The sequence below is a fragment of the Adiantum capillus-veneris genome, chromosome 28 (assembly GCF_014529385.1).
Source record: "Adiantum capillus-veneris isolate H3 chromosome 28, ASM1452938v2, whole genome shotgun sequence".
Classification (NCBI taxonomy): domain Eukaryota; kingdom Viridiplantae; phylum Streptophyta; class Polypodiopsida; order Polypodiales; family Pteridaceae; genus Adiantum; species Adiantum capillus-veneris.
This window is the reverse complement of record NC_140958.1, coordinates 45333885-45358634: the sequence shown is the minus strand read 5'-3', so window position 1 is coordinate 45358634 and position 24750 is coordinate 45333885. Positions and strand designations below refer to the sequence as shown.

General features: G+C 42.7%; 1 protein-coding gene across 2 annotated transcripts in view; it reads left to right on the top strand.

The window, feature by feature from the left end:
• The first annotated feature begins 220 nt into the window (after positions 1 to 220).
• The window catches only part of LOC147420364 (protein ORANGE, chloroplastic-like), a 56027-nt gene continuing 31497 nt past the window's right edge, over positions 221 to 24750 (top strand). Inside the window, exons 1-3 of one of the 2 annotated variants that reach the window (XM_086504840.1) lie at positions 221 to 507; positions 1706 to 1841; positions 14001 to 14114. In XM_086504840.1, the coding sequence (XP_086360966.1) occupies positions 236 to 507; positions 1706 to 1841; positions 14001 to 14114 (522 nt within the window). In that variant the 5' untranslated portion in view covers positions 221 to 235. The remainder of the gene's footprint in view (positions 508 to 1705; positions 1842 to 14000; positions 14115 to 24750) is intronic. The other variant, XM_086504841.1, reaches the window with a different exon arrangement.

The window sequence follows — 24750 nt, the reverse complement described above, 5'->3', positions numbered from 1 at the left end:
ATTCCACCCTCCCATGCCCGTGTCACTTAGTCACGAGGGTAGACCACCACAGAATCTCCACCCATCGGACCATGCTTTTGCGTGTATGTGTGCACCCCGAGAGAGAGAGAGAGAGAGAGAGAGAGAGAGAGAGAGAGTCTGCTGAGCATTTACGATCCTGTCTTGCTAGTCCATTGTGAAGTTGCTGTTTCGAAAAAATAACGGATAACCCTTTACACGTGTTCAAATCTGCTACATGAAGGTTAAACTGAGAGAAACCCTTGTACACGTGAGAGAAAAAATGCAGCTCATTCGCTGCTCGCCCACCTCACGCCTCTGGCTCTCGCCTTCACCGTCAGCCTCGCAGCGCCCCCTGCCTTCTCGGGATAAAGCTTTGCAGCTCGGCTTCATCTTCAAGAGCAAAATTCGCAAGCAATCTGGCCAGAGCTTCACAATCTTGCTGCCCCTCGCTTCTGCTCGTGATAGTAGCTCTCCGAGTACTAGCAGTTCTGACAATCCCTTGGCTAGGTACTATTTGTTTGTGCGAGAGCGAGAGCGAGAGAGAGAGAGAGAGAGAGAGAGAGAGAGAGAGAGAGAGAGAGAGAGAGAGAGAGAGTATTAACGTCCTGTAGTTGCCAAAGCAGACCTATATGACAAATTATGTACGTGCATGCTACATTCCACTCTGGGTATCAATGCCATAGAGGCAAGACAGATAGGAACAATGGGGATTCATTACATGATAGAGGCATTCATTACATTAGATGAAATGGCTGTCACTGTCCATCTGGAAAGTGCTTGGCGAGGGTAGAGAGAGAGAGAGAGAGAGAGAGAGAGAGAGAGAGAGAGAGAGAGAGAGAGAGAGAGAGCCAACCCAGAAGTTGGGTCGTTAGCAAGTTGTCTTAGTCGGTAAGGCTCCTTTCAGAAACCTCAAGCTTAACCCCTTGAGGTGGAATTTTGTGTGTACTTGTGAAGTTCGTCTTCATCTCAATTAGAGAAAGAACTTTCTTCACAATTTTCCAAATAGAAAGCAGGTCTGTGAGGTAACAAATGTGAATTCAATCAGCAAGTAAAGCTGGTGTGGAAACTTCTTCGAAACATGTGAGAGATGGCAGCGAATATGAATTATAGGTGAGTCTATGCTGCCTCAATTCTTTCCAGCTATGATGCTTGGGAGATGGACATGAAAATGGATCAAAGCTTAGTTAGATCATTGGCTATTGACTCATGTGGCCGCCCGTGGTCCTCCATTAACTTTTCTGCTAATACCTTTAGATTATGCAGATGTAAACTCATCCAATCTTGCATATGCGTAGACATATTGGTGCTTATTGCAGAGATCCATTATGGTTGACATGTAGAAGATGCAATCATTGGTTTGATCTACCATTCACTATCCATTCTACTTGTTTAGACAACCTACAACTACCCATTCTACTTGTTTAGACAACCTACAACTACCTTATCATAAGAGGCAAATAAATTTTATCATTCTTGTACAAGCAATAATGTACAGGTGGCGGGCTTTAAGAAAAGAGGATTAGAACAGAAATTGGCATGCTGTTTTCCTTGCTTCCGTTACTTAATTTGTTGTATTCAAATAATGTAGCTTGCAAGGACTTGTTTATAGCATCAACACATGCGACATGTTTTTGGGGAGTTAATGTACCTTGTTAAATTTTAGTAAAAGTTGTATGTGCCTAACACCCTTCTCGTCTGCGCCCAGTCTAGGAGATGCTGCAGGGTCTTTTTGCATTATAGAGGGTCCTGAAACAGTGCAAGACTTTGCACAATTACAGCTGCAAGAGATTCGTGATAACATCAAGATTCGACGAAATAAGATTTTTCTCCTTATGGAGGAGGTAAGTGACTTTCTAACTTTCTGTAGCGTGCAAACACTTAGTAGTGTACCTCGAAGCCCCTTCTTTTACCCTTGATGATGTTTGCAATTAGTTTTATGTGTCTATGCATCATGTGTACTTATGTTTGGGAGTATTTCTGTGAGAGAGAGAGAGAGAGAGAGAGAGAGAGAGAGAGAGAGAGAGAGAGAGAGAGAGAGAGTCCAGAGCAGAGAGAGAGAGAGAGTCCAGAGCAGAGACAATAGAGAGAGGCCCAGGAGAGATAGGAGTTTTCACCAGGTTCTAGGAGATCAAAGGTAGAGAGGAGCGAAGCAAAGAAGAGGAGAAGGCAGGAGAGGTAGACAGAGGTGCTGTAATATTTTTAGCTACGGCTACAGATAAATGAAAATGATTTTTGTGCACACAGAATGACTTATGAATTCATGAATTTATTGGTACCAATTATGAACGGGTAAATTTTCTGGTGCAATGTGCTTTTGGAAATTTATCTGTGTTCGGATAGTATGATACATAGAACAATAGGTGGACGTAGTGCAAAATAGTTCAGAACAAGCACAGGAATAAGATGGTGTCTCAAGATCGCTCAGAAAAGCTATGATTTAATAGTTTTGCGGTGGCTGCCCATGAAGTGGCTAGTCGGACACAATAGAAATACGACCCGGCGGAAGCCAGTTGACCAATATGGGAGAGTCATGAAATCAACTGAGTTATTAATACTCCAATCTTGTTTGATCCAAGCTCCATCGACTATCACAAACTATTGACGTGTCAATCCCATCGAGGAACGGAGTCAACCTGTAGATCTTGGGCGAGGGGTCTAAACCTGTCACGTGCACATCTAACCCTATGTGTACGTGGACAAACGACTTCATGATATGGGTTCAATTCAGTTCGGTTAGCTTAGCTTAGGAAGTGTTCTGGCACTTTTGTGAGTCTGTTCGCAGACCGTGCATGACCAGGCACTTAGAGTAGATGCATATCCTCTGGTTGCACACAGCATGACCATGAGATTTCAGTCATCAGAACCCATCAGGAGCATTTTTACAGTGCATAGACCTACTTTCCCTATTTTAGTCAATTTTCACTTATTATTTTTAAGTGACTTTTGTTGGGAAAAACTGGGTAGGGCAAATTGGCTATGAATATATATAAGAAAAACTAGCGCTAGCATCCTCTGGCAAAAGAGGCAGTAGAAACCTGACATCCAACAGAGCACCTTCTCGGCAAGACCCCCCCCGATATGATCACCTAGCGTTTTCAGCCAATAAGAAGTCCAACGTTTTCAGCTTGCAGATCACCTTCAAGCCTCAGTGTTTTTGGACAAGCAAGATCACCAAGCACTAGCAGATTCCCAGCAGTTTACCTAACGTTTTCTGTAGCAGACCTAGATCAGCCCTAGCGTTTTTGGAGCAGCAGGCAACCTAGTGTTTTGCAGTTTCTTTGCGACAGGATCAGCAGATATACCAATGTTTTCAGTTTTCAGCATTTAGACACCGTACCGTAGCCCCCGAACCTTGCAGATCTCACCTTCTTGCAAGAGATCCTCGCCGCACGGTCAGATCAGCCAAGGTTTGCAGATTCAGCCCGGAAAACGCAGATTTCAGCATCTGTGTTTTCAGCACGTCGTCATCGCATCGTCGTCATCGCCGTCGTCACTGACATAGAGTCAGAATTCAGCAGATAAAGATTTGCAGATTTCAGCCATTAGCGTTTTTAGTTTTCAGCCCGTCTCGTCGTTGTCCTCATTGTTGTTGACATGGTCGGCAAGTCCATTGCATTGTAGAGATTTGTGCAATCAACAGTAGACCACTCCGCCATAGAGAGTGGGGCCTTCGGAGGAGGGTTTGACAACATTCTGGTGTCGTATTCTAACTATAGGATACATTACATTCCTTCCCCCTTAAGAAGAATTTTCGTCCTCGAAAATTTGATTGGAAGGAACAATCCTAAAGTCAGGGAACCTTTTCCGGAGAGTGTTTACTTGCCCCCATGTTGAACTCTCTTCAGCACAATCTCTCCATTTAACTGAACACTCTTTATGAATTGTATTTCTAGTTCTCTTTTCTCTATTGTCTAGTATATTCTTGCTCATGTGGAAGAAATTGAGTATTTATGAGTTTCTATTTGATCATCTTCTATAAGATTATGAGATTGACCCAACCTCTTTTTGGGTTTGCTAACGTGGAATACTGGATGTATGCCACTTGTGTTTGGTAACTGGAGTTTGTAAACCATATCTCCTACTTTCTTTAATATTGTGTAAGGTCCACAATACCTTGGTGATAATTTGGACATGGCTTTGTCTTCATGGTTTCAGACTTTTCAGGCACTTCCAAAATAGTTTTGCTCCCCTTTTTCAAAAGTAAGAGGCCTTCTATGCAAATCAGTATATGTCTTTGCTCTATCTTGAGCCCTTTTAATACTGTCTTTAGCAAGTTTAAGCATTTCATTCATATCTTCTAGAAAGTCTTTAGTTGCATGAACCTTTTGTTTTTGCAATCCTATTGCTAAGGAGCTCTATGTTGAAACCCGTACATTAACATAAATGGACTATATCTAGTGGAAGAGTGCTTTGCACTATTATATGCAAACTCTACTATAGGTAAGTACTCTACCCAATTAGTTTGCCGTCTGCTTACATATGCTCGTAGCATATCTTCTAGGATTTGATTAACCCTTTCAGTTTGACCATCCGTTTGAGGATGCTCAGTTGTGCTAATGCTTAGTTTAGTTTCCAGCCTCTTAAACAATGCTCTCCAAAAATGGCAATTAAACTTCCTATCTCTATCTGACACAATGTCTGTTGGTAAGCCATGTAATTGATAGAGATTTTCAACAAATAATCTAGCCAAATCAAGAGTTTTAACATTAGATTTGGTTGGAATAAATCTAGCCATTTTGGTTAATCTAGATTCTATCCACTATCACCTAGATAGAGTCGTGTCCCCTCTGTGTTCTAGGTAATCCCATTATAAATCCCTGGAGATACTCTCCCATTTCCTTGAAGAAATATCTAATGGATGGAGTAGTCCTCCCATCTTTCACATTTAACCACATATTCCAGGATGTCCTTATACGTTCGAGACCATTAAAATAACCTTTTTACAAGAGTTTTGTTTACACCTGGGTGTCCCGCACAGAGTATCTGGCACCTAATTTCTTCGTTTTTTGGGACACATACTCTGCCTTTGTAGAGTAAATAGCCATTGTCGATGGAAAAATTCTTCCACTTGAATCCATCTAAAGCACTTTTCGATGCTTCATTTTCATTAGAAACCTCTTGTATTGGATCCCCTTTTTGGATGGTTTCCCATATCTTGGAATATGCAAGAACAATCTGGCATTTCCCTCTTAATGATTCAAGCAGATCACTATTGAATCGAGTAAAACTCAATTCGCTAAGCGAATTTGCCACCACATTATGTTTCCCTTTGCGATACCCAAGCTTATTATCGAACTTTTGTAAGAGTTCAACTCATCTAGTCTTACGAACCTTCAATTCTGTTTGATTAGAAAGCCATTTAATGCTTTCCTAATCAAACACTATCATAACCTTAGCACCATATGAATAGTGCTTCCATTTCTTCAATGCATGGACAAAAGCATACAACTCGCTCTCATATATTGAGTAATTTTGCTGTGCATGGTCTAACTTTTTACTTTCAAATGCTATTGGTCGACGCTCTTTTTCCCCCATTCAAAGGCTTTTCCCTTTCCTATGAGTTGACTAGTCATGGGGACTGCTAGCTTGGCATAATCCTTCATGAATCTACGATAAAATCCATATATTCCTAAGAAGATCTGCAACTCTTCTAGGTTCTTAAGTTCAGGCCATTGTAAAAAAGCTTGAACTTTCTCTGGATCCATCCTAATTTCATCTTAGAAATGATATGACCAAGATATTTGACTTCCTCAGCAAAGAATTCACATTTGGATTCTTTTGTATAAAGGGAGTTTTCTCTGAGCAATTGGAACGCATTTCTAAGGTGTCCTAAATGCTCCTCTCGAGTACGACTAAAGATGAGGATAGCATCAAGAAACACTACTACAAATTTACCTAGATTGGGCCGTAGAAGACTATTCATCAGCTTCATAAAAGTAGCTGGTGCATTGGTGAGCCCAAAACGCATCACCAAAAACTCATAATGCTCATATCTAGTCCTAAAGGCTGTTTTTGCAACATCTTCAGCCCTTATTCTAACTTGATGATAACCGGATTGTAAGTTGATCTTGGTAAAATACTTGGCTCCCGCTAATTGATAAAAAAGATCTCCCATTTTAGGTATAGCGAACTTGTTCTTACTTGTAAGATTATTTAATGCTCTATAGTCGACACAAAGTCGCAGAGAACCATCTTTTTTCTTCACCAATAAGATTGGCAAAGCCCATGGAGAATTGTCGGGTTTTATGAAACCTTTATCTACATAGCCTTGCAATTGCTTTTCTACTTCTAAGAGCTGTGCTTGGCCTAATCTATAAGGTGGTTTACAGATAGGCTTGGCATCTTTAACTAAATCAAGACCATGATTGTCACAAAAATACGGAAGTGTAAACTGACTTTTAATTGTATTTCAAATACTCAAGAGAATTAGAGAGAGAGGAAAATCTCGACACTTCATTGGGGACCAGAAGATGGGATGGTCCCCCCCCCCCCATAAAGAGATTATCTTTATTACTAAGGGAGAATCTTTACAAGCACAGGAACGGGGCAATAGCCTGTCCTCTATTCTTTCTTTTCTGCTTCTGACTGAGAGAGTGGAAAGCTACTCTCCGAATACTGAGAGGATTTTCCCTCTTCTATGAGATTTTGGGAAGCTCTCGAAAACGAGTCTATCTTCCACAAAACTCAACGGAAGCTCTCGAAAATGAGAGTCTACCTTCCGCTAACTGTGTCCCTTTATGCATAATCATTCCTGCAACAAAAACAAGGGAGAAACACACAAAAATGCACGCACACATGCTTGCTGTAATTTCTGCACATAACCTGAAAATGTTACTTGAGCACCTTCCAAAGCCGAAATAGAGACCTTTTTCGCGAGTGTACACGTAGTATAGGTAGAGAAGAACTAGATTCTATGTGTATTTTGTTGAATTCACCCTAAAAGTGATGATTAGGGGGCTGAAAACAGTGAATTTACAGCCACCACACTCTACGAAGAGAGTGCCTGTTGCAACTTCTCGCGATGAAACTTCACCAAAAGTTGGCTATGGCTATGAGAACCCTTGTCTAAACAATGGGAGCACGAGGCCACCACATATGTCTCAAGGGGCTGCTCTCAAGCTTCCATGGAGAGCTCCAATGCGTAGAGCATACTCACAATAGGGGGGGGTACGGGCACTGCCAACTTGAGAAATGGGGGAGGGAGTGCTCTTATCAAGCCAGCAAGATGAGGGGGCACTAGGAAGAGAGAGAGGGTGAGAGTGAGTGGGAGAGCTAGTTTTGCATTGGTAAGTGTGCCAAGTGGCACACTTGCTTAATAACTTTAAAACCATTCAACTTTCACCTTTAAAAGTCCCGAGGCTATTAATGAAATGTGCAAATTAATTCACAACTGCACACACAGATGCTACCCATGAAATGTTAGCTGCTCCCCAGCACACTGCCGTACCGACACTGCTGTGGCATTACCTGTTCGCACTTGTCCGGCCATTTGGTCCAGCGCAAATCATTTAAAATAATTCAAATGACTTATCCTAAGGCCGAAAAAATAATTCAGGCCTTAGGGTTACTGTTGTTCTAAGGACCCCATCTCATTCCTGTGCTTGCACTAGCGCGTATAATTTTCTGAGCTTGAAATTTGAGGCTACTATCTATCCCTTCATTGAAGACCCGATTTCCCAATCACTAGGGCTTTAGGATATTTTCTGCTAGGGTCTCCCTGAGGTGCTCTGGCCCAAACTTGGGCGCACCTGAGCTCCCAGAATTGCTAGATCTATTCTGATGTGCACACAACTAATTAGATAATTCTTTTCTCGTAAATAAATTAATTATTTACAAAGTCTGTCATAGTCACAATGATCTACTTCACCTCTTTTTGGAAGTAAACCTTTTGGCAAATCAATAGGAAAAACATCTTTAAACTCTTCTAGCAAGACTTTTAAATCACTTTCATAATCACTATGAGAAGACAAAGACGAGTAAGAAACCTGGTTTTTCATTTCAACATCAGAGTCCTTATTTACAACAGATCGACACCAAAGCATATATACATGACAAATCTTTTATTTACAAGTTTCTGCAACTCAAGAGAACATATTAAAGGACTATTCTGTACATCATGCTCACCTTGTATAACAAACGTTTTACCTTCTTTTTCAAACTCTAGTAAGTCCTTATTTACAACAGATCGACACCAAAGCATATATATATGACAAAATCTTTTATTTACAAGCTTTTGCAACTCAAGAGAACATATTAAAGGACTATTCTGTACATCATGCTCACCTTGTATAACAAACTTTTTATCTTCTTTTTCAGACTCTAGTAAGTTTTTCTGGTAATTGCATTTCAAAGAAGGTCCTAGTCCCCACAACCATTCCCTTTCCAAAACCAAGTTTGCAGATTCATGTTCATAATTGGAAGTCAAGTGTATCTTTATACTTATCTCAACCTCCAAATTGGATACTAAAGTATCCCATATCTTCTTGTCTTTACCATGCATCATGGAGACGACATATTGGTGAGCACTTGGTTGTTGAGGAAACTTTAGTAGAGCATAGTTCATAAAGTTGTGCGTGGCAGATGTGAGTGCGCGTGTGCGGAAGGGTGAGAGAGAGAGAGAGAGAGAGAGAGAGAGAGAGAGAGAGAGAGAGAGAGAGAGAGAGAGAGAGAGAGCACAAATGCTAGTTGTGGAGAATAGGGGGCGATCAACCCTCCTGACTACCAGAGCATGAGACCGTAAAATGTCAAATCTGTATCTAGTGGGTACCCCCCGGCCTCATATATATAAGTGCCCAAGAGGAGGTCGAGCATGCATGAAGGATGCCCCACGGTCGAGCATGAGACCGTAAAATGTCAAATCTGTATCTAGTGGGTACCCCCCGGCCTCATATATATAAGTGCCCAAGAGGAGGTCGAGCATGCATGAAGGATGCCCCACGACCCAATAAAATAAGAGTTGGTGCCCATAAAAGGTGGGTGGCCGGCCCAAAAGTGGACGGCCGGACAATGCAGTGGGTGGCCAGCGCGGAGACATACTAGCCGTACATGTATGCCCTAGACATGAGTGAAGTAGCAGAGTGGTGTAAATCTAACACCCTCTCTCGGCACCGGATGCTGAACAAACCGCCTGAAGCTAAAGATGGGAGGCAAATGATGAAGATGTCTGGTGCGATGTCCACTAAAGATACTCAATGAGTGTAGCAGCAGTTTGGGGTGTCCCAACCTCCGAGAGATCTCCATGGTAAAAATGCCGTCACGAGTAGTGTAGCAAACTGTTGTACTCCGCCGACACAGGGTGAAGATACCGCATGAAGATCCCAAATTGAGTGTAAAAACAACTCCTTGTCATAGAAGAAGTGCCAATAGACCTGCAAGTGTCCTGCCCAATAGGATTTGTGGTGTTTGTAGTCAAACCGTTTGGAGAAAATGGGGAAGCTCAAAAACTGTCATGAGAATGACCGGAAGCCTGTCAATGCATGAACCTGTAACCCAGTGTGGCAAGGTGGCCAAGCTGTGTAAAACTCCAGGAGACAACATTCTGCGCCGTAACCTCCTCCGATTTGTGGTGTCTGTAGTCAAACCGTTTGGAGAAAATGGGGAAGCTCAGAAACTGTCATGAGAATGACCGGAACCCTGTCAATGCATGAACCCGTAACCCAGTGTGGCCAGGTGGCCAAGCTGTGTAAAACTCCAGGAGACAACATTCTGCGCCGTAACCTCCTCCGAAACAAAGAAAGCAAGACTAAACAGTCTGCAATGTAGAAGCTACCGTGAGCTGTAGCAGTCACCGAGAGACCGCATGGACCACCAGCGGATGGTGTTCTGTCTAATCCAAGATGAGGGGAAAGTGAGACTCAACAGTCTGCGTTGTGAAGGGTCTCTGAGAAGAGGAATGGTCAGACCAATTTGTCTGCACCGTGATCATTCTATAGAAATAGGAAAGCCAAATTGAGCATTCTGCGTTGTAAATAATTTTTGAGAAGAGGAAAGGCTAGACCAATCTATCTACGCCGTCTTGCTTGCATTGTTAGAGTTACACCACCGTTGCTTCCCCATTTTGTATGGCTAGCGATTGTCCCGGGTTGGCCACCCATCGCACATCATGTAGATTGCATGGGCGGACATTTTTAGCACGTGTCCGGCCGGTCATTTTCTTAGCCTGGTTGGGTGCACACATTTTTAAGCCATTTTTGGGCTTTTATGTTTCTTGCACAAGTTACACATTTTGCCCTACCTCAAACCTAAGATTCTATAAATAGAATGCTTAGGGTATTGTAGTCATTCAGATTGTGTATTGAGAGCATCATTTGCAGAGCACTTGTGTTCTCTCTCTCTCTCTCTCTCTCTCTCTCTCTCTCTCTCTCTCTCTCTCTCTCTCTCTCTCCAACGTTTTCAGTGCGCGTGCCTCAGACACTCTTTCCGTTGCTCACTCTCACATGGTATCAATCGCCAAGACGCGGAGAATCTGTATCGATCCCTCCTCTTGAGGCTAGCGCTAGCACTTCTACTGGTTTCCATCGTGGTAAAACTCAAAAACGCTAATCAATGTTCTTTTCAGCCGTAGCGTTTTTTGCAAGAACAGCCATCGTTTTTGCATCCTTAGCCTTATTTGCAACCTCCCTCTCTAGCGCTCCCCTTCAGCAACAAAAACGCACCCAAATCGGCATCAGATCAATTTGCGTTTTTCAGACCAGGTTGTGTTTTTTGGATAGATTTGCGTTTTCAGATCTTGCTGCGTTTTTTTGTACACTTGCTGCGTTTTTTGAGGTTGCTGCATTTTTTTGCAAACGCTAAGCCTCTTGCACGATCGGGAGCGGCCAAGACGCACACGGGAGACCCTTCTACTGACAGGCACTTGCAAATCTACACCTTGGACATGTATCTACACCCAATCGGCACCATTTTGGTACTTATTACTTGCTGTTTTTTATCTGTTTCCAGCCCCTCCTGTCACGTGCACATCTAACCCTATGTGTACGTGGACAAGCTGCTTCATGACATGGGTTCAATTCAGTTCAGTTAGCCTAGATTAGGAAGTGATTTGGCACTTTTGTGAGTCTGTTCGCAGACCGTGCATGTCCAGCATATCCTCTGGTTGCGCACAGCATGATCATCAGATTTCAATCAGAACCCATCAGGAGCATTTTTACAGTGCATAGACCTATTTTCCCTATTTTAGCAAATTTTCACTTATTATTTTTAAGTGACTTTTGTTGGAACTAGGTAGGGCAATTTTGATAAGCAAGTACATAAGAAACCTAGCGCTAGCACTTTCTCGCAAAAGAGGCAGCAGGAACCAAGGTTCAACATGCACCTTCTCAGCAAGATCCCCCCTCCCCCCCCCCCCCCCCAAAAAAAAAAAAAAGAAAAGCAAACCTAGCGTTTTGCAATTTGCAGACCTAGCGTTTTTCAGCCATCTCCAAGCCTGGTGTTTTTGCATTGCAGATCAGCCCGTGCATTGGCAGACCCAGCAGATCTCTAGCGTTTCCACAACAAGACAAGAATCAGCCCTAGCGTTTTTGCATCAGCATGACCTCCTAGCGTTTTGTAGATTCATTGCGACAAGACTCAGATTAGCACCAACGTTTTCAGTTTTCAGCAGTCAGATCCCACACAACAAGTCCCGAACCTTGCAGATCTCACCTTTCCGCAGTAGATCCTCGCCGCACGATCAAATTTAACGTAGTTTGCAGTTTCAGCCCGGAAAACACAGATTTCTGCATTTGCATTTTCAGCACGTCGTCGTTGCATCGTCGTCATCGCTGACATAGAGTCACAATTCAGTAGATAAAGATTTGCAGATTTCAGCCATTAGCGTTTACAGATTTCAGCCCGTCTCCTCGTCGTCCTCATCGCTGTCGACATCGTCGGCAAGTCCAAAGCATTGTAGAGATTTGTGCAATCAATAGTAGACCACTCTCGCCATAGAGAGTGGGGCCTTTGGAGGAGGGTTTGACAGCATTCGGGTGTCGTATTCTTCTCTCTCTTTCTCTCAGTTTCAGTACCTTCATTCACAGTGTTCACCACTTTGTTTGTGTCCATTGCACTCTCTCACTAAAGGAACGGAAGGCTCTCCCTTCCGTAAGTAAAAAGAACCTTGAGCACAATTCGGAGCACTCATCTTGAGCAAAGTTCAATATTCACTTCCGCTGCACCTTGCATTGGTATCAGAGCTTTGGCAGTGTTCTGTATTACTAAAGGAAAGAACCACAAGATTTTTTTTTTGCTTGTTGCGGTCTCACGTAACCCAAGTCCTCTTGGGCTTGCCGATTACTAATCGTGTTTTTGAAGAGTGATAGGAATCCCAAGAAAGAAGTGCTTGTCCAGCTCAAGACCCCCAAGAACCTCAAGAACCCAAGAACCTCAAGAACTTAAGAACCTCAAGACCTCAAGAACCCAAGACCCCAAGAACCACAAGAACCACAAGAACCAAGTTCCTCGTGAACTTAAGAACCCAAGACTTCAGTGTATGGTCATTACCCGAAGCGGAATGGATACTTCACATGGAGGTGATGAGCATGGCAGTGGCGAAGAAGAATTCTCCCCACCAGGAGGTTTTTTCGACCCTCCCCCTTCCCCATCTACGCAAAGAATTGCACTAACTCCTATGGAGGCTTTCGACAAGATGATGGTGGACATGAAGTTAGAACGCGAACCTTGATAGAGAGAGGCGTTGAGAGCCTAGCGCAGTGGGTTGAGGAGATTGGAGTGCATTGCGTGCTATAGCATGCTCTATTGCAGGTTATTATCGCAAGCTCGTAAAGACCAGCTATGCTGAGCTTGGAGGGCCATTGAGCAGCACACGACAGATGTAAACGAATGACAGTGATACCACTATTGGGAGATGCAGAGCTTGAGGCTCAACACCCCACACACACACCTCTCTACCATCTGGTCTAGTTTGGTCTACCATCTGGGGTACAGGTTCTCCACTCTTGTACAAAAAAAACCCGTTATAATGGTCATGGAGTGTGTCCAATCGTTATAATTGGTCATGGACTGTGTCCACATGCTTCCAAATTCTTGTAAATCCATCTTTCTTGGTCTAAAATAATTCCCCTTCACTTGTTATTTGTAAAGAAATAACAAGAGTATCGAGAAGTGACATGTTGAAGTTTTCAGTAAAAAATTTAATGTCTTGCTGAAAACCCGAATTTTTAGAGGTGGTCAAAACTGTTTGTGTCAATGTGTAGGGCTCGTCGAGAGGATTCTACAGTGTTTTTGAATTCGCAACCGTTGAAGTGATTTTAGAATATTTTGAAACATAGAAAAGGGTCAAGAAGCTTTTTTTAAATGGTGCTTAGAGAAAAAATTGCCATGGAAATGATTAGTATATAATTTCCCATGTTGGCATATGCTTCTCCGGTTAATTGTCGGTTAACCATTGGTTACGCTGGTCAAACCTATCACAAAGGGGTAAAACCCCTTGCCTGCTTACTTCTTTCTTCCTTTGCTATCATATATATATGTGAGTATGTAGTTATTCCTTAGAGCAATTAGTAGCACTCAAATTTGTCCAAAAAACTAACTGACATTTGCACGTTCCGCACCTTTGGAAACATGTTTCAAATGTATCTGGATTCTGGTATAACTCCGTATGCACATCCTTTTTTAGTGCATCTCGTGTGTGTGGGAGCATATATCGATTGATACCTATTTAAAGGCCTAATACCATTATTGCGCACTGACTATGTCAGTCTTTAATTGGTACTGCGCTTGTTGGACTTAATAAATATGGTACTGTGGACGAGAATGAGTCTATAGCTCGCATTTCAGGCTTCTTGTGGATTAATCTAGGAAAAAACTATGCTTTCAAACTAGATTTTTTTGTGTTTTTTCAATTGTGCTAAATAATACAGTTTCTTTGTCATGGTATAGATTATAAATGGGACTTTATGATTCAAAAATGTGTGTGAGCGAGTTACACGAGATATCCTTGCCACATTTGTCCAGCATTTGAGATCCTTGGAACTTTCAGCAAAAAATCTGTGTTCTCTCAGGTCAGGCGGCTTCGAATCCAGCAAAGAATAAAATCAGGACAGCATGAAGTCACAAATGACGATGAGAATGAGATGCCTAGTTTTCCGTCTTTCATTCCTTTTCTACCCTCATTGGTAATGCTTTTTTGACATCTGGTGAGCTGCATGATTTTCTCTCAACTGTCTATATGATGGTCGTATGCACCTGATTTCTTTTCATTATATAAATAGTCGTCTCAGTTGGGAAGATAGAATGAAGTTTAATGGCTGGAGTGATATTTTGATGTTTGTAAATTTTCAGCATATACATCAAAAGCCTAAACAATTTCTTATAGATCATGTTGAGCTTGGTGAAGCTGTCAAATTTGAATTAAATATTGTCTTTATCTTTAGGAATCTATCAAGTAAGAGGTATTGAAGTTCAGTCATGAATATTTTCTACATTTGGTAGGAAGGAATGTCTTGGGGCTTGTGCATTTCATTGGAGGAAATATCAATACTCCGAGACCCTTCTTTCTGAAAACACACACACACACACACACACACTTTTAAAAAAAAAGTTTTTTGTAAATCCTTTTTGATTAATTTACAAGCGGGAAATCTCAAGGTGAGGAAAACCCATTAGAAAGATCAGATACATCGAGAAGGATACAGAAGGGTTCCGTAATGTGAAGGCTCTAAAAGCAAACATAGGAGAGTTATAGGATATCAGGGAATATGTCCCCAACATCAAGGGCAGAATGTAAGGAAGTGAAATCTTGAACGAAGGAAAGGATCCGCATCATGCTGATGGAACATGCGAAAATTGCATTGACACCACAAAGACCATAGAGCCCAAAATCTGATCCATGTGAAGAAGACCGCAAAACATTGAAGGGAAGTTGGGAGAATGCCAAAAGCCCAGAACCATTTGTGGAAAACTGTCGAGGGAAAGCGGAGGGGCATACAGGCTGATATGTGGACAAGGAGGCTCTGGTGAAGCGACGATCCCAAAGCAGGTGTCAAAGTTCAGGGTAGTTCACACCGTCCGACGGACGTGACGTCCCGTCTGGTAGTTTTAATGGCCATTACAAAAAATCCTCAAGCTCTCCATTGCATAAACCTCTCAAGCTCAAGTTTCAACCCTCAAGAGTCAAGCTCTACATCTCTCAAGTGTTCTATCAACTGTCTAATTGTCTCAAGTGTAAAATTTGGGCTTAAGAATTGCCTGTTTTTATTTTCGAACATACGTAACGATGTCGTATGACGTAAAATTTCCTAGTTCGATGAGTACCGCACGTCTTTGTCTGTGGACAAAACGTGTGTGACCGTACGAGACCACTCTGTGTCAAACAGTCTCATCATGGACTGAAACATCTGACACAACAAGAAGAGCTGCTGTGATGTGCACCGAGGAGAGTTCCAATAGGGAGAACTCCCAGCAAACAGTGCCATAGGAACGTGCCTTTCTCCACCAATGATCAGATTTTTGCAAAGACTACAATATCCAGCCAAGACTCATGCAGGAGAGAAGCATAAATGTTGTAGGCAGAAATGGAAACAAAAGGTGTGTCCCATAAAGTCTAGTCCGATGTACGACATCTATTGGCCAGTGGCGGAATGGGCAGGAAAACAGCCAGCATGTGCTCAAGTGCGCTCCAAACCTGACGATAATGCACGCCCAAACCAAAGCGTGCTGCTGCCTGAGAAAAACTAAGCATATTCCTAGACATGTCAACCACATCAGCCACCGTGCGTATGCCTTGGCAAGAAAGGAAATATGCTTGCCGTGGTGACCGGTCAACAAGAGTAAGAAAGAATGCCCTACTCTAGAGGAATGCTTTCCAAGTGTAGCAAATTGCCATTTGGTCATTGTTTGCCATGCCCTGAAAGATGAGCCGTAACGGCTTTCCAAGCAAAGAGTAAACTAGAGGTAATTGGGCCACAAGGATTACGACCGATCATCTTACTAAACACAATCTCCCAGAGGGAGGTCTGCCAGTGACCAAAGGGAAGTGGTAACATGCTGACATAGTGAGGCAATCATGACTGTCCATGGTTGAGACAGCTGTGCAAGGGTAGATAATAACATGGCCTTCCTCACAAGAGCGTGGTGGCGAAGGTCTAAAATATTCAACCCCCCCAAAATGCTTCGAAGTGAAAAGTTTCTCCATCAATAACAAGCGGAGCCCTTTCTTTTGGAAATTAGTGCACCACAAATGAGATAAATATCATATATGAGCGATGTGAGGCGAGGACGAGGCCAATGCAACATTGGCAAGTAGAACTGAACATATGCCATCATGATGCTCTGGACCATACGGAGCTGAACATGTAATGGCCATGTGGATAGTTTCCAATACTGTAATTTGACATTCAGACGTTGCATAACCGAATCCACATGCTGAGTATTAGTTACCTTTGAGCCAATAGGATACACTTGTTGAGCAATATAAAGAAATATTGACCCAAGTCGGAAATCTGGCACGACACACGAGAGAATCACTTAAAATACTTCACAACATTAAAATTTGAGTCGATACGCGCTTTCTGCCAATGGGAATACACCACATCAATCGGGTGCCGAGTCAAAAATTTGGCATAGTGGGGATCCTTTGCAAACTGAAGCATATGCTTTGCACAATCATCAACATGTTGTTGACACTGCATTTCCATCAATTGATATCCCGTAGGCTGAGGGGGTCCGTACTTTGGATCTGCTGGTTTATTCGAATTTCTCGTGCTGCCTCCCGTTTTAGAAACGTCAGGAGGGTTCGTCTGATTCGTGCGGGACCTTCGTTTGAATCCATGTGTGTCAACAACATAATAGTGAATTTGGGAATTTTCCAATTCCCACTTTCAAAATGAGCTTAAGATTTGACCACATGGACAAATCTTAGCCAAAGTTTTGAGAGCATGGCGTGAAAGAGCTATTCAAGTACTACCTTGTGGAAGGAGTTGGCCTTACAACATAATTTTAGATATGTCCATATGGCCAAATATTTACGATATTGGTGATTCCCAAATTGTCTCTAAAGTCTCAAACTCTCTAATATGGTGTTCGCTCTTCGCAATAAGAGGATCGGATTTCTTGGTAGAAGAGAAATTGGTCGTGCTCTGATACCATTGTCACAAACTTGGACACCCCAAGTCGGAAATCTGGCATGACACACGAGCGAATTACTTAAAATACTTCACGACTTTAAAATTTGAGTCAACGTGGCCCGATGTAGTTCCGTGCCCAAAGGTATTGGCCCCAAAACCTGGCGCCCCTTTGGGTACTTATTTTTATATTAACAATTGAGCAAAGTACAACACCCGAGGGGTCTTTTGCTCTCAGACTCTGCGTCCAGATGCTCTAAAGAGTGAGGCCCATGTGTCAAGGAGTTGGCAAGCTTTCAAGAATATTTTTGCCTCGAGCCAAATGGCATCTCTCTTTGAAGTACAACTTTCGGTAGAATGGGGTAACTTGAAAATGCTTGCCACGTGAACCATGGAAGACTACAACCAAAGGTTCCTCGACGTTTACCTCTCGGCGTCTTTCTTCAAGCTAATAACCTTGGAGGACTAGTGTGACGCTATACCATTGGACTACCATTAGCTTTACAGGAATATTGTTTGTCTAAACAAGTTGCTACTATGCAAGAGCTTATGGACCATGTTGCGGTCGGTTACAAGCTTATGAAAGGATAGTTGACCTTGGAGTTTTCTATGGAAGATCTATTGGCGAACACTCAGAATCCTCGACGACAACGCACAAATTCTTGGGATTCTCATGACAATTTGACCCAATCGGCAAGACCTTGTTTGACATCTCGCTAACGAGAAACTCTAGATCAAGAAGGCTAGTGCTTTGAATGTTTCCAAACGGGACACAACTCCTATGCATGTCCTACAAAAAGGGATAAGCCTCTAGAGAAACCTTCATGCTAAGAAAGCTAAAACTGCGCAGGACTTCTTCCCAACATTTATGGCATCTCCCTTGATGGTCCCAAAGAGTTATGCAGAGCATATGGAAAGATTAATGGCTTCAAGGCACTTATCTTCTTCGACCGAGGAGCCACCGAATATTTCATCCATCCAGAATTCTTGAAGTAGATGGACTTTGAGTACGATCAGTTTGCTTGAGAACTTGAAGCCGAGCTCGCTATCGAGCAAACTCAAAGCGTTGTACCCCTCATTGGTGCTCTTCCGGTCACCATCCAAGGGTACCATGGCAAGGCATACTTTCACATCATGAAGTTAGGGCATTGTGACACTCTTTTGGACATGCCTTGGCACGACCACAACGACGCTACCGTCCAAAGTCGAAACTGTATCATCACTTTGGTGCAGAAGGACAAGCCAATACTTTGAGTTCCACTGACCGAGACAAACCTTGAATGATTTTGGTTTTGCTTTGTATTTAGATACTTTTAACTTTGTTTGAGATTACTCTTTTGAAATTGCATGAAGTGGAATTTATTAGTTTTGAACTTGTTGGAACCGGCCCGTAGACTCGCTAGAGGGCAGTGGACTCTTAAACTTTACGACACAGAGGAACTTCACAAATAAGCCTTTGACTAGAAACTAAACACTGCTTGGGAGCTAGAGTGCTTCCAAGCAAACAATGACACCTCATTGGCCCCAAAAGTTGGCGCCCCTCTCGGTATTTCTTATTCAATTAAAACTTTGGAGAAAACCTATAACTTCCTACGAGCTGTCCCACTTTTATCGGGCTGAAAATGACCTACTCTAGCCCGATTTCGGCAGCATAATTGCAATAGGAGGCTTCACAAACACAATCCCCAAGCAAAAGGTGACTTTCCTGGCGTATTTGAGCACTTTTCCAAACGTGGCGAGAAATTGCAGCACGCTGAATTCTCTGTTTTCTGCCCCGAAAATGCACCATAACACTTGTACAGTGATCACCTAGCTTCCCCGAAGCTCCTGAGGGTATTAGGGATCAAAAAGGGTCAAAACCCTAAACCTGCAAAAATACACAGCAGGTTGTAATTTACTGTTTCGGGCTCCGTTTTGTGTGTAGGTCCCATCTGTAGCAAGCCCTCGAGCTTCCACACCTATGGGACTACTTGCCCTTTGAATCGGACGAGATTTCTCGCGTGCTATCTCTATGAATTCATCTGTACCTGTGGGGGATTATCAATTAGCTAATCAAATACCCGTGCAAGAGGCTCTTGCCTCGGTCATCGCGCATGAACCCACACAACTGTACATACAGATGGAAAGCCCTTGAGCTGGGCATTACGTTTATGTATTCATAGGGCAGGAGAGGTGCACGAGAGTGGAATCATTGTGCTACATAGAAGAGTGTCACGTGCACATTTAACCCTATGTGTACGTGGACAAGCTACTTCATGACAGGGGTTCAATTAGCCTAGCTTAGGAAGTGTTCTGGCACTTTTGTGAGTCTGTTCGCAGACCGTGCATGTCCAGGCACTTAGAGTAGATGCACATCCTCTGGTTGCACACAGCATGATCATCAGCATTATCATCAGAATCCATCAGGAGCATTTTACAATGCAAAAAACCTATTTTCCCTATTTTAGCCATTTTTCACTTATATTTTTAAGTGACCTTTGTTGGGAACTAGGTAGGGCAAACTTTGCAAGTGAGTATATAAGAAACCCTAGCGCTAGCACTTTCTGGCAGAAGAGGTAGTAGGGACCAAACATCCGGCAGTGCACCTTCTTAGCAAGATCCCCTTGGCAGGAGACATAGCGTTTTCAGCCACAAGAACAGCCAACGTTTTCTTCAAATACAAATTCAGCCCAGCGTTTTGTAGTTGCAGTAGCGCGGCGACAACAGAACACATCAGATCCACTAGCGTTTTTCGAGCAGTTCACAGATCAGCCATGGCGTTTTTGCATCAGGCAGTCAACCTAGCGTTTTGCAGATTCTGTGGAAGCAGCAGGTAGACCAGCGTTTTCAGTTTTCAGCATGAAGACACCGCAGAACAAGCCCCAAACCTCGTAGATCTCACCTTCCCGCAGCAGTTCCTCGCCGCACGGTCAGATCAGCCAGCATTTGCAGATTCAGCCCGGAAAACGCAGATTTCAGCATCTGCGTTTTCAGCGCGTCGTTGTTGCATCGTCGTCATCGCCGTCGTCACCGACATAGAGTTAGAATTCAGCAAATAAAGATTTGCAGATTTCAGCCATTAGCGTTTTCAGATTTCAGCCCGTCTCGTCGTCGTCCTCATTGTCGTCGACATCGTTAGCAAGTCCAAAGCATTGTAGAGTTTTGTGCAATCAATAGTAGATTGCTCTCGCCACAGAGAGTGGGGCCTTTGGAGGAGGGTTTGACAACATTCTGGTGTCGTATTCTTCTCTCTCTATCTCTCAGTCTCAGCACCTTCATTCACAGTGTTTTTCCACTTTGTTTGTGATCATTGCACTCTCTCATTAAAGGAACGGAAGGCTCTCCCTTCTGTAAGTAAAAGGAATCCTTGAGCACAGTTCGGAGCACTCATCTTGAGCAAAGTTCAACATTCACTTCCGCTGCACCTTATAAACAGGGGAGAAGGAAAGCTTTTTATTAAAGCTGTGATCACTTGCACCCACTACTCACACACACTGGAGTTCACAATGAGGGAGGAGGCAGCTCAGATCAGCCCAAATTGATATGGGGCGCCCAATTCCTAGCTGAGGTGGCGTGCAGGTTGCTCACGTCCTGCCAAGTGTCCTGTATGCCCTATTGAATTATGTTCCTAGTACCCACCAACTTATAAAGTTATTGAGGGGCCTAAATGACTTTGAACTGAGCCTAGAAATACTTTTACTGCTCGGATTTCAATGCCGACTGGCCTGACCAACTCATGGCGATCTGACCTTCACTACTGCGGGTGAAACTCTCGGCCGTCGACCGTTTCACATTGGCCATACAATGTCTGGCCATTTGTGACTTCAAAAAGAGGGTCCCAAAAATTTAATAAAAATCAAGGGAAAGAAACAAACAACTAAGGTTAGTGGTTGCCACTGCCTCGCGACATACCCCCCTCTTGTGAATTTGAAAATGTTCTCGATTGCATGCGAGATATGCATGCCATAGATGATTTAGTGTGATTAGCACCCTTTTATCATCACATGTATCCGTAGGTCATGAAACATAGATGCAAATGACTTGATGAAACCTTCATACTTTTGTCACTTCGTCTACGATAGAAGTGAACATAATACCTTTAACATTTCTAGAGCAATTTACACTTCTATTTCACTGAATCCGTATGTTCATTTGATGCGGTAGCTCCATCATTACCCTTCTTTTGAGCACGTTGAGTTGGGGCATATGTAGGCTGTAACCCAAAGGCCTCAAGGTAAAGCTGCAGTACATTTGGTGAGTCTAGCAGTTCGTTCTCTTCCATCTACTTTGCATCCTAGGTGGATAGCTCTTGAACTTCACCAAATACTGTAGTGCAACTTTTCCCTTAACTTTTCTTTCCTTAAGTGCCAATATCTGCTTAGGTACCAAGATCTCATCAAGTTCCTCAGATTCTGGTTGATCCTCATCTAGCATATCTTTTGGCACATCTCCCACGAAGGGTCTTAGAAGACTCACGTGAAACACATTATGAATGTTCGAAGTGTCAAGCAATTTCAGCCTATAAGCAATATCGTTGATCTCGTCAAATACTTGAAAAGGCCCATAATAATGCATACTCAGCTTAGGAAACAATTTTTCCTTGCCCTTTATCTTCTTTAACCTTGCCTTTCCAAAGCGCAGAAGAACCCAATCACCAGGTGAAAATAACAATTCACGTTGGTGACGATCAACAACCTTTTTTTGCTTTACGTGAGTCTTCTCCAAGGCAAGCTTGATTTTCTTATACATTTCATCCATGTTCTCAACATATCAATTGCTTCAAAAATCTTGTCCTTTGTGTGCAAAATGGGAGGAAACTTTTTTCCACCCTCAACAATTTCAAAAGGTGCCTTGCCTATTGACGAATGCATCGTATTGTTGTATGCATACTCAAGCATGGGTAAATATTGTTCCCACTTGCCCTTATTATCTGACACATAACGTTCCAACAAATCTAAGACAATAGAATTAGCCTCTTCTGACTGTTCATCAGTTTGTGGATGAAATGAGGAGGAAAACTTGAGCGTGGTGTCCATGTTTTCAAATAAGCCTCTCCAAAACAGGCTCGTCATACGACGATCACGGTCATTGGCAATAGACTGTGGCATACCATGGTACTTGAACACATTGTACATAAACAATCGTGTCATCTGATCACATTTTTTCTTCTTCTTGACAGGAATAAAATGGGCTTGTTTACTGAACTTGCAAATAATGGTCCATATATCATCATTCCCTGTAGGCGTTCTTGGAAGATCAAAGATAAAATCCATAGCAATACTTTTCGATGGCTTATCTGGAATAGGCAGTGGCTGTAACAATCTTGGTGCCTTTTGCGTGTCAAACTTGACCTTTTGGCAAATCATGCATGCTTGCACAAAGGCTCCTCAAAGTAGGCCAATAAAAGAATGTCGAGGGCTTTCACTGTCGCATCTATACAGCGATGTTCTGCATGCATAACTTCATGTTGCAATGGCCTAGTGACGTATAGTCTACCATGCATCATTATAAAACCGTCCCGAGGAGATAGTGCTCATGGCGTTTCCCATCTTGCAACTGTTCAAAGATCCTTGCAAAATCTTCATCAGTAGCATACAATTTTTTCATGTCATCAAGCTCATGATGATAAGGAATTGACACAGTTGAAATTTGTGGCTTTCTTGATAATGCATCAACCACAAATTCTTCTTGCCTTCCATATACACAATCTGAAAGTGGAACATAGAGAGAATGTTTGCTTATCGCATGTGCTTTTCAGATGACTGTGACTATGTCAAGAAGTATTGCATGGTCTGATGATCTGTCTAGACAAGAAAATCAGCACTTGGCTGGTAGTGCTTCCAGCATAGTTACAGGGAATGGCCATTTTCAGGTCTCCGTTCCCCTTTCCCATCCCAATTTCCCGTTTTGGATCCCTGTTCCGTGTTTCAGAGGTGAGTATCCGAAGTAGGGAATGGAATTTCATGCATGTTGTCGTTCCGCGTTTCTCGTTCCAATTTCCCGTTCCGGGTAACTATGGCTTCCAACTAGAAAGCACATGAATCACAGCCAGTAGCTTTTTCTCTTAGATTTGCATAGTCTTTTCCGGCCCTTGCAAGATTCCGCTTTCATAAGCTACTACTCGACCATCTTTCATTAACATTGCCACAATACTATTGCCACACGCATCACACTCGACCACAAATAACTTCCTGAGTCTAGTAAAAGAAATACTGGCTCCGAAGTCATCTTTTCCTTTAAGAGATTAAAAGCTGAAATCTTTTTTTGTGTCTATTTGAAACCGACCTCTTTCTTTTGCAAAGCATGTAGGGGTGAAGCAACCTCGGCAAAGTTCCTGCTAAACCTTCTGCAATAAGAGCATGAGCCCAAGAAGTTACAGACATCATGTACAGTCTTCAAGTTTGGCCATGTCTTAATTGCTTCAACCTTGGCAAGATCCATTCGGACATCATCCTTTGATACTATATGGCTTGGAAGTGGATCTCTTCAAGAAGAATTCACTTTTCTTAAGATTGACGTGTAATCTGTGACTGCGTAGCTCTTCAAACACAATGGTCAAGTGACGCCTATGCTCCTCTTCATTCTTCGAATAGATTATCATGTCATCAAAGAATGTACCAACAAATTTTTGATGTGGGCGGAAAATCCGGTCCATCATCCTCTTGAACGTAGCAGGAGCATTAGTAAGACCAAATGGCATCACTAGAGACTCCTACATACCAAATGTCATCCGAAACGTAGTCTTGTGCAAGGTTGCATCTGTACGTCCGTACGGATCCTATCCTACTGCACGGCCATACCGTACGGATCCGTATGTACAGATAGGAACCGTACAGATGCTTTTTTTTTTTTTAGCCCTATTTTAGCCGATTAGGCCTCTTTTCTCGAAAAACGTCTAATTGCGGCTGAGAGCGACTAGCTTTAGCAGAGGTACAGGTACTTTGCATTGTGTGCTCCTCTCTTGCAAGTAAAATGCCTCGCAAACCCAACCTTGTGTGGGACACACACACCCACGTGATTAGATTAGTGACTACGCGAGGTCAACAAGGGCTGGGTACTTGTCAGTGGCAGTGCAAGTATTGTGGGGAAGGCGAGACGAGTACTATTACTCGTATTCTCATGATTCATTATGTATTTATTTTGATGCTCTTAGTTTTAGGTGACCATGACATCAGACACCTGACACTATTTGGTTGTAGACATTGGTTAGCTAAACTCAGCTTTGTGTTTCATTGTTTGGTTACAGTCGTGGACTCTAGTTTTTGGCTTTTGTAATGGTCAATTGTTGATTTGCTAGTCTTTATTTGAAGTCTTGGTGAATGCATATGTAAATGTATGAAGTACTCTCAATTTTAGGCTTTGTGAAAAAAAGTACGAAATTCTACGTACATAAAAACTCAATCCATTATGTACTACGTACCTTATGAACCAAATTTGTACCGAACATTACGTACCTAACTACCTTGGTCTTGTGCACATCTTCAGGCCTAATATAAACCTGATGGTACCCGCTTTTAAGATCTATCCTGCTGAAAATTGCCGCACCCTCTAGTCAATCAAGAATATGATCAATCCTTGGAATAGGAAACCCGTTCTTGATGGTATTCTTATTAAACGCACGTAATCAATACACATGCGCCAAGAGCCATCCCTCTTTTGCACTTGAAGCACTGGGGAGCAAAAGGGTGAAGAACTAGGTTGAATCAGCCCT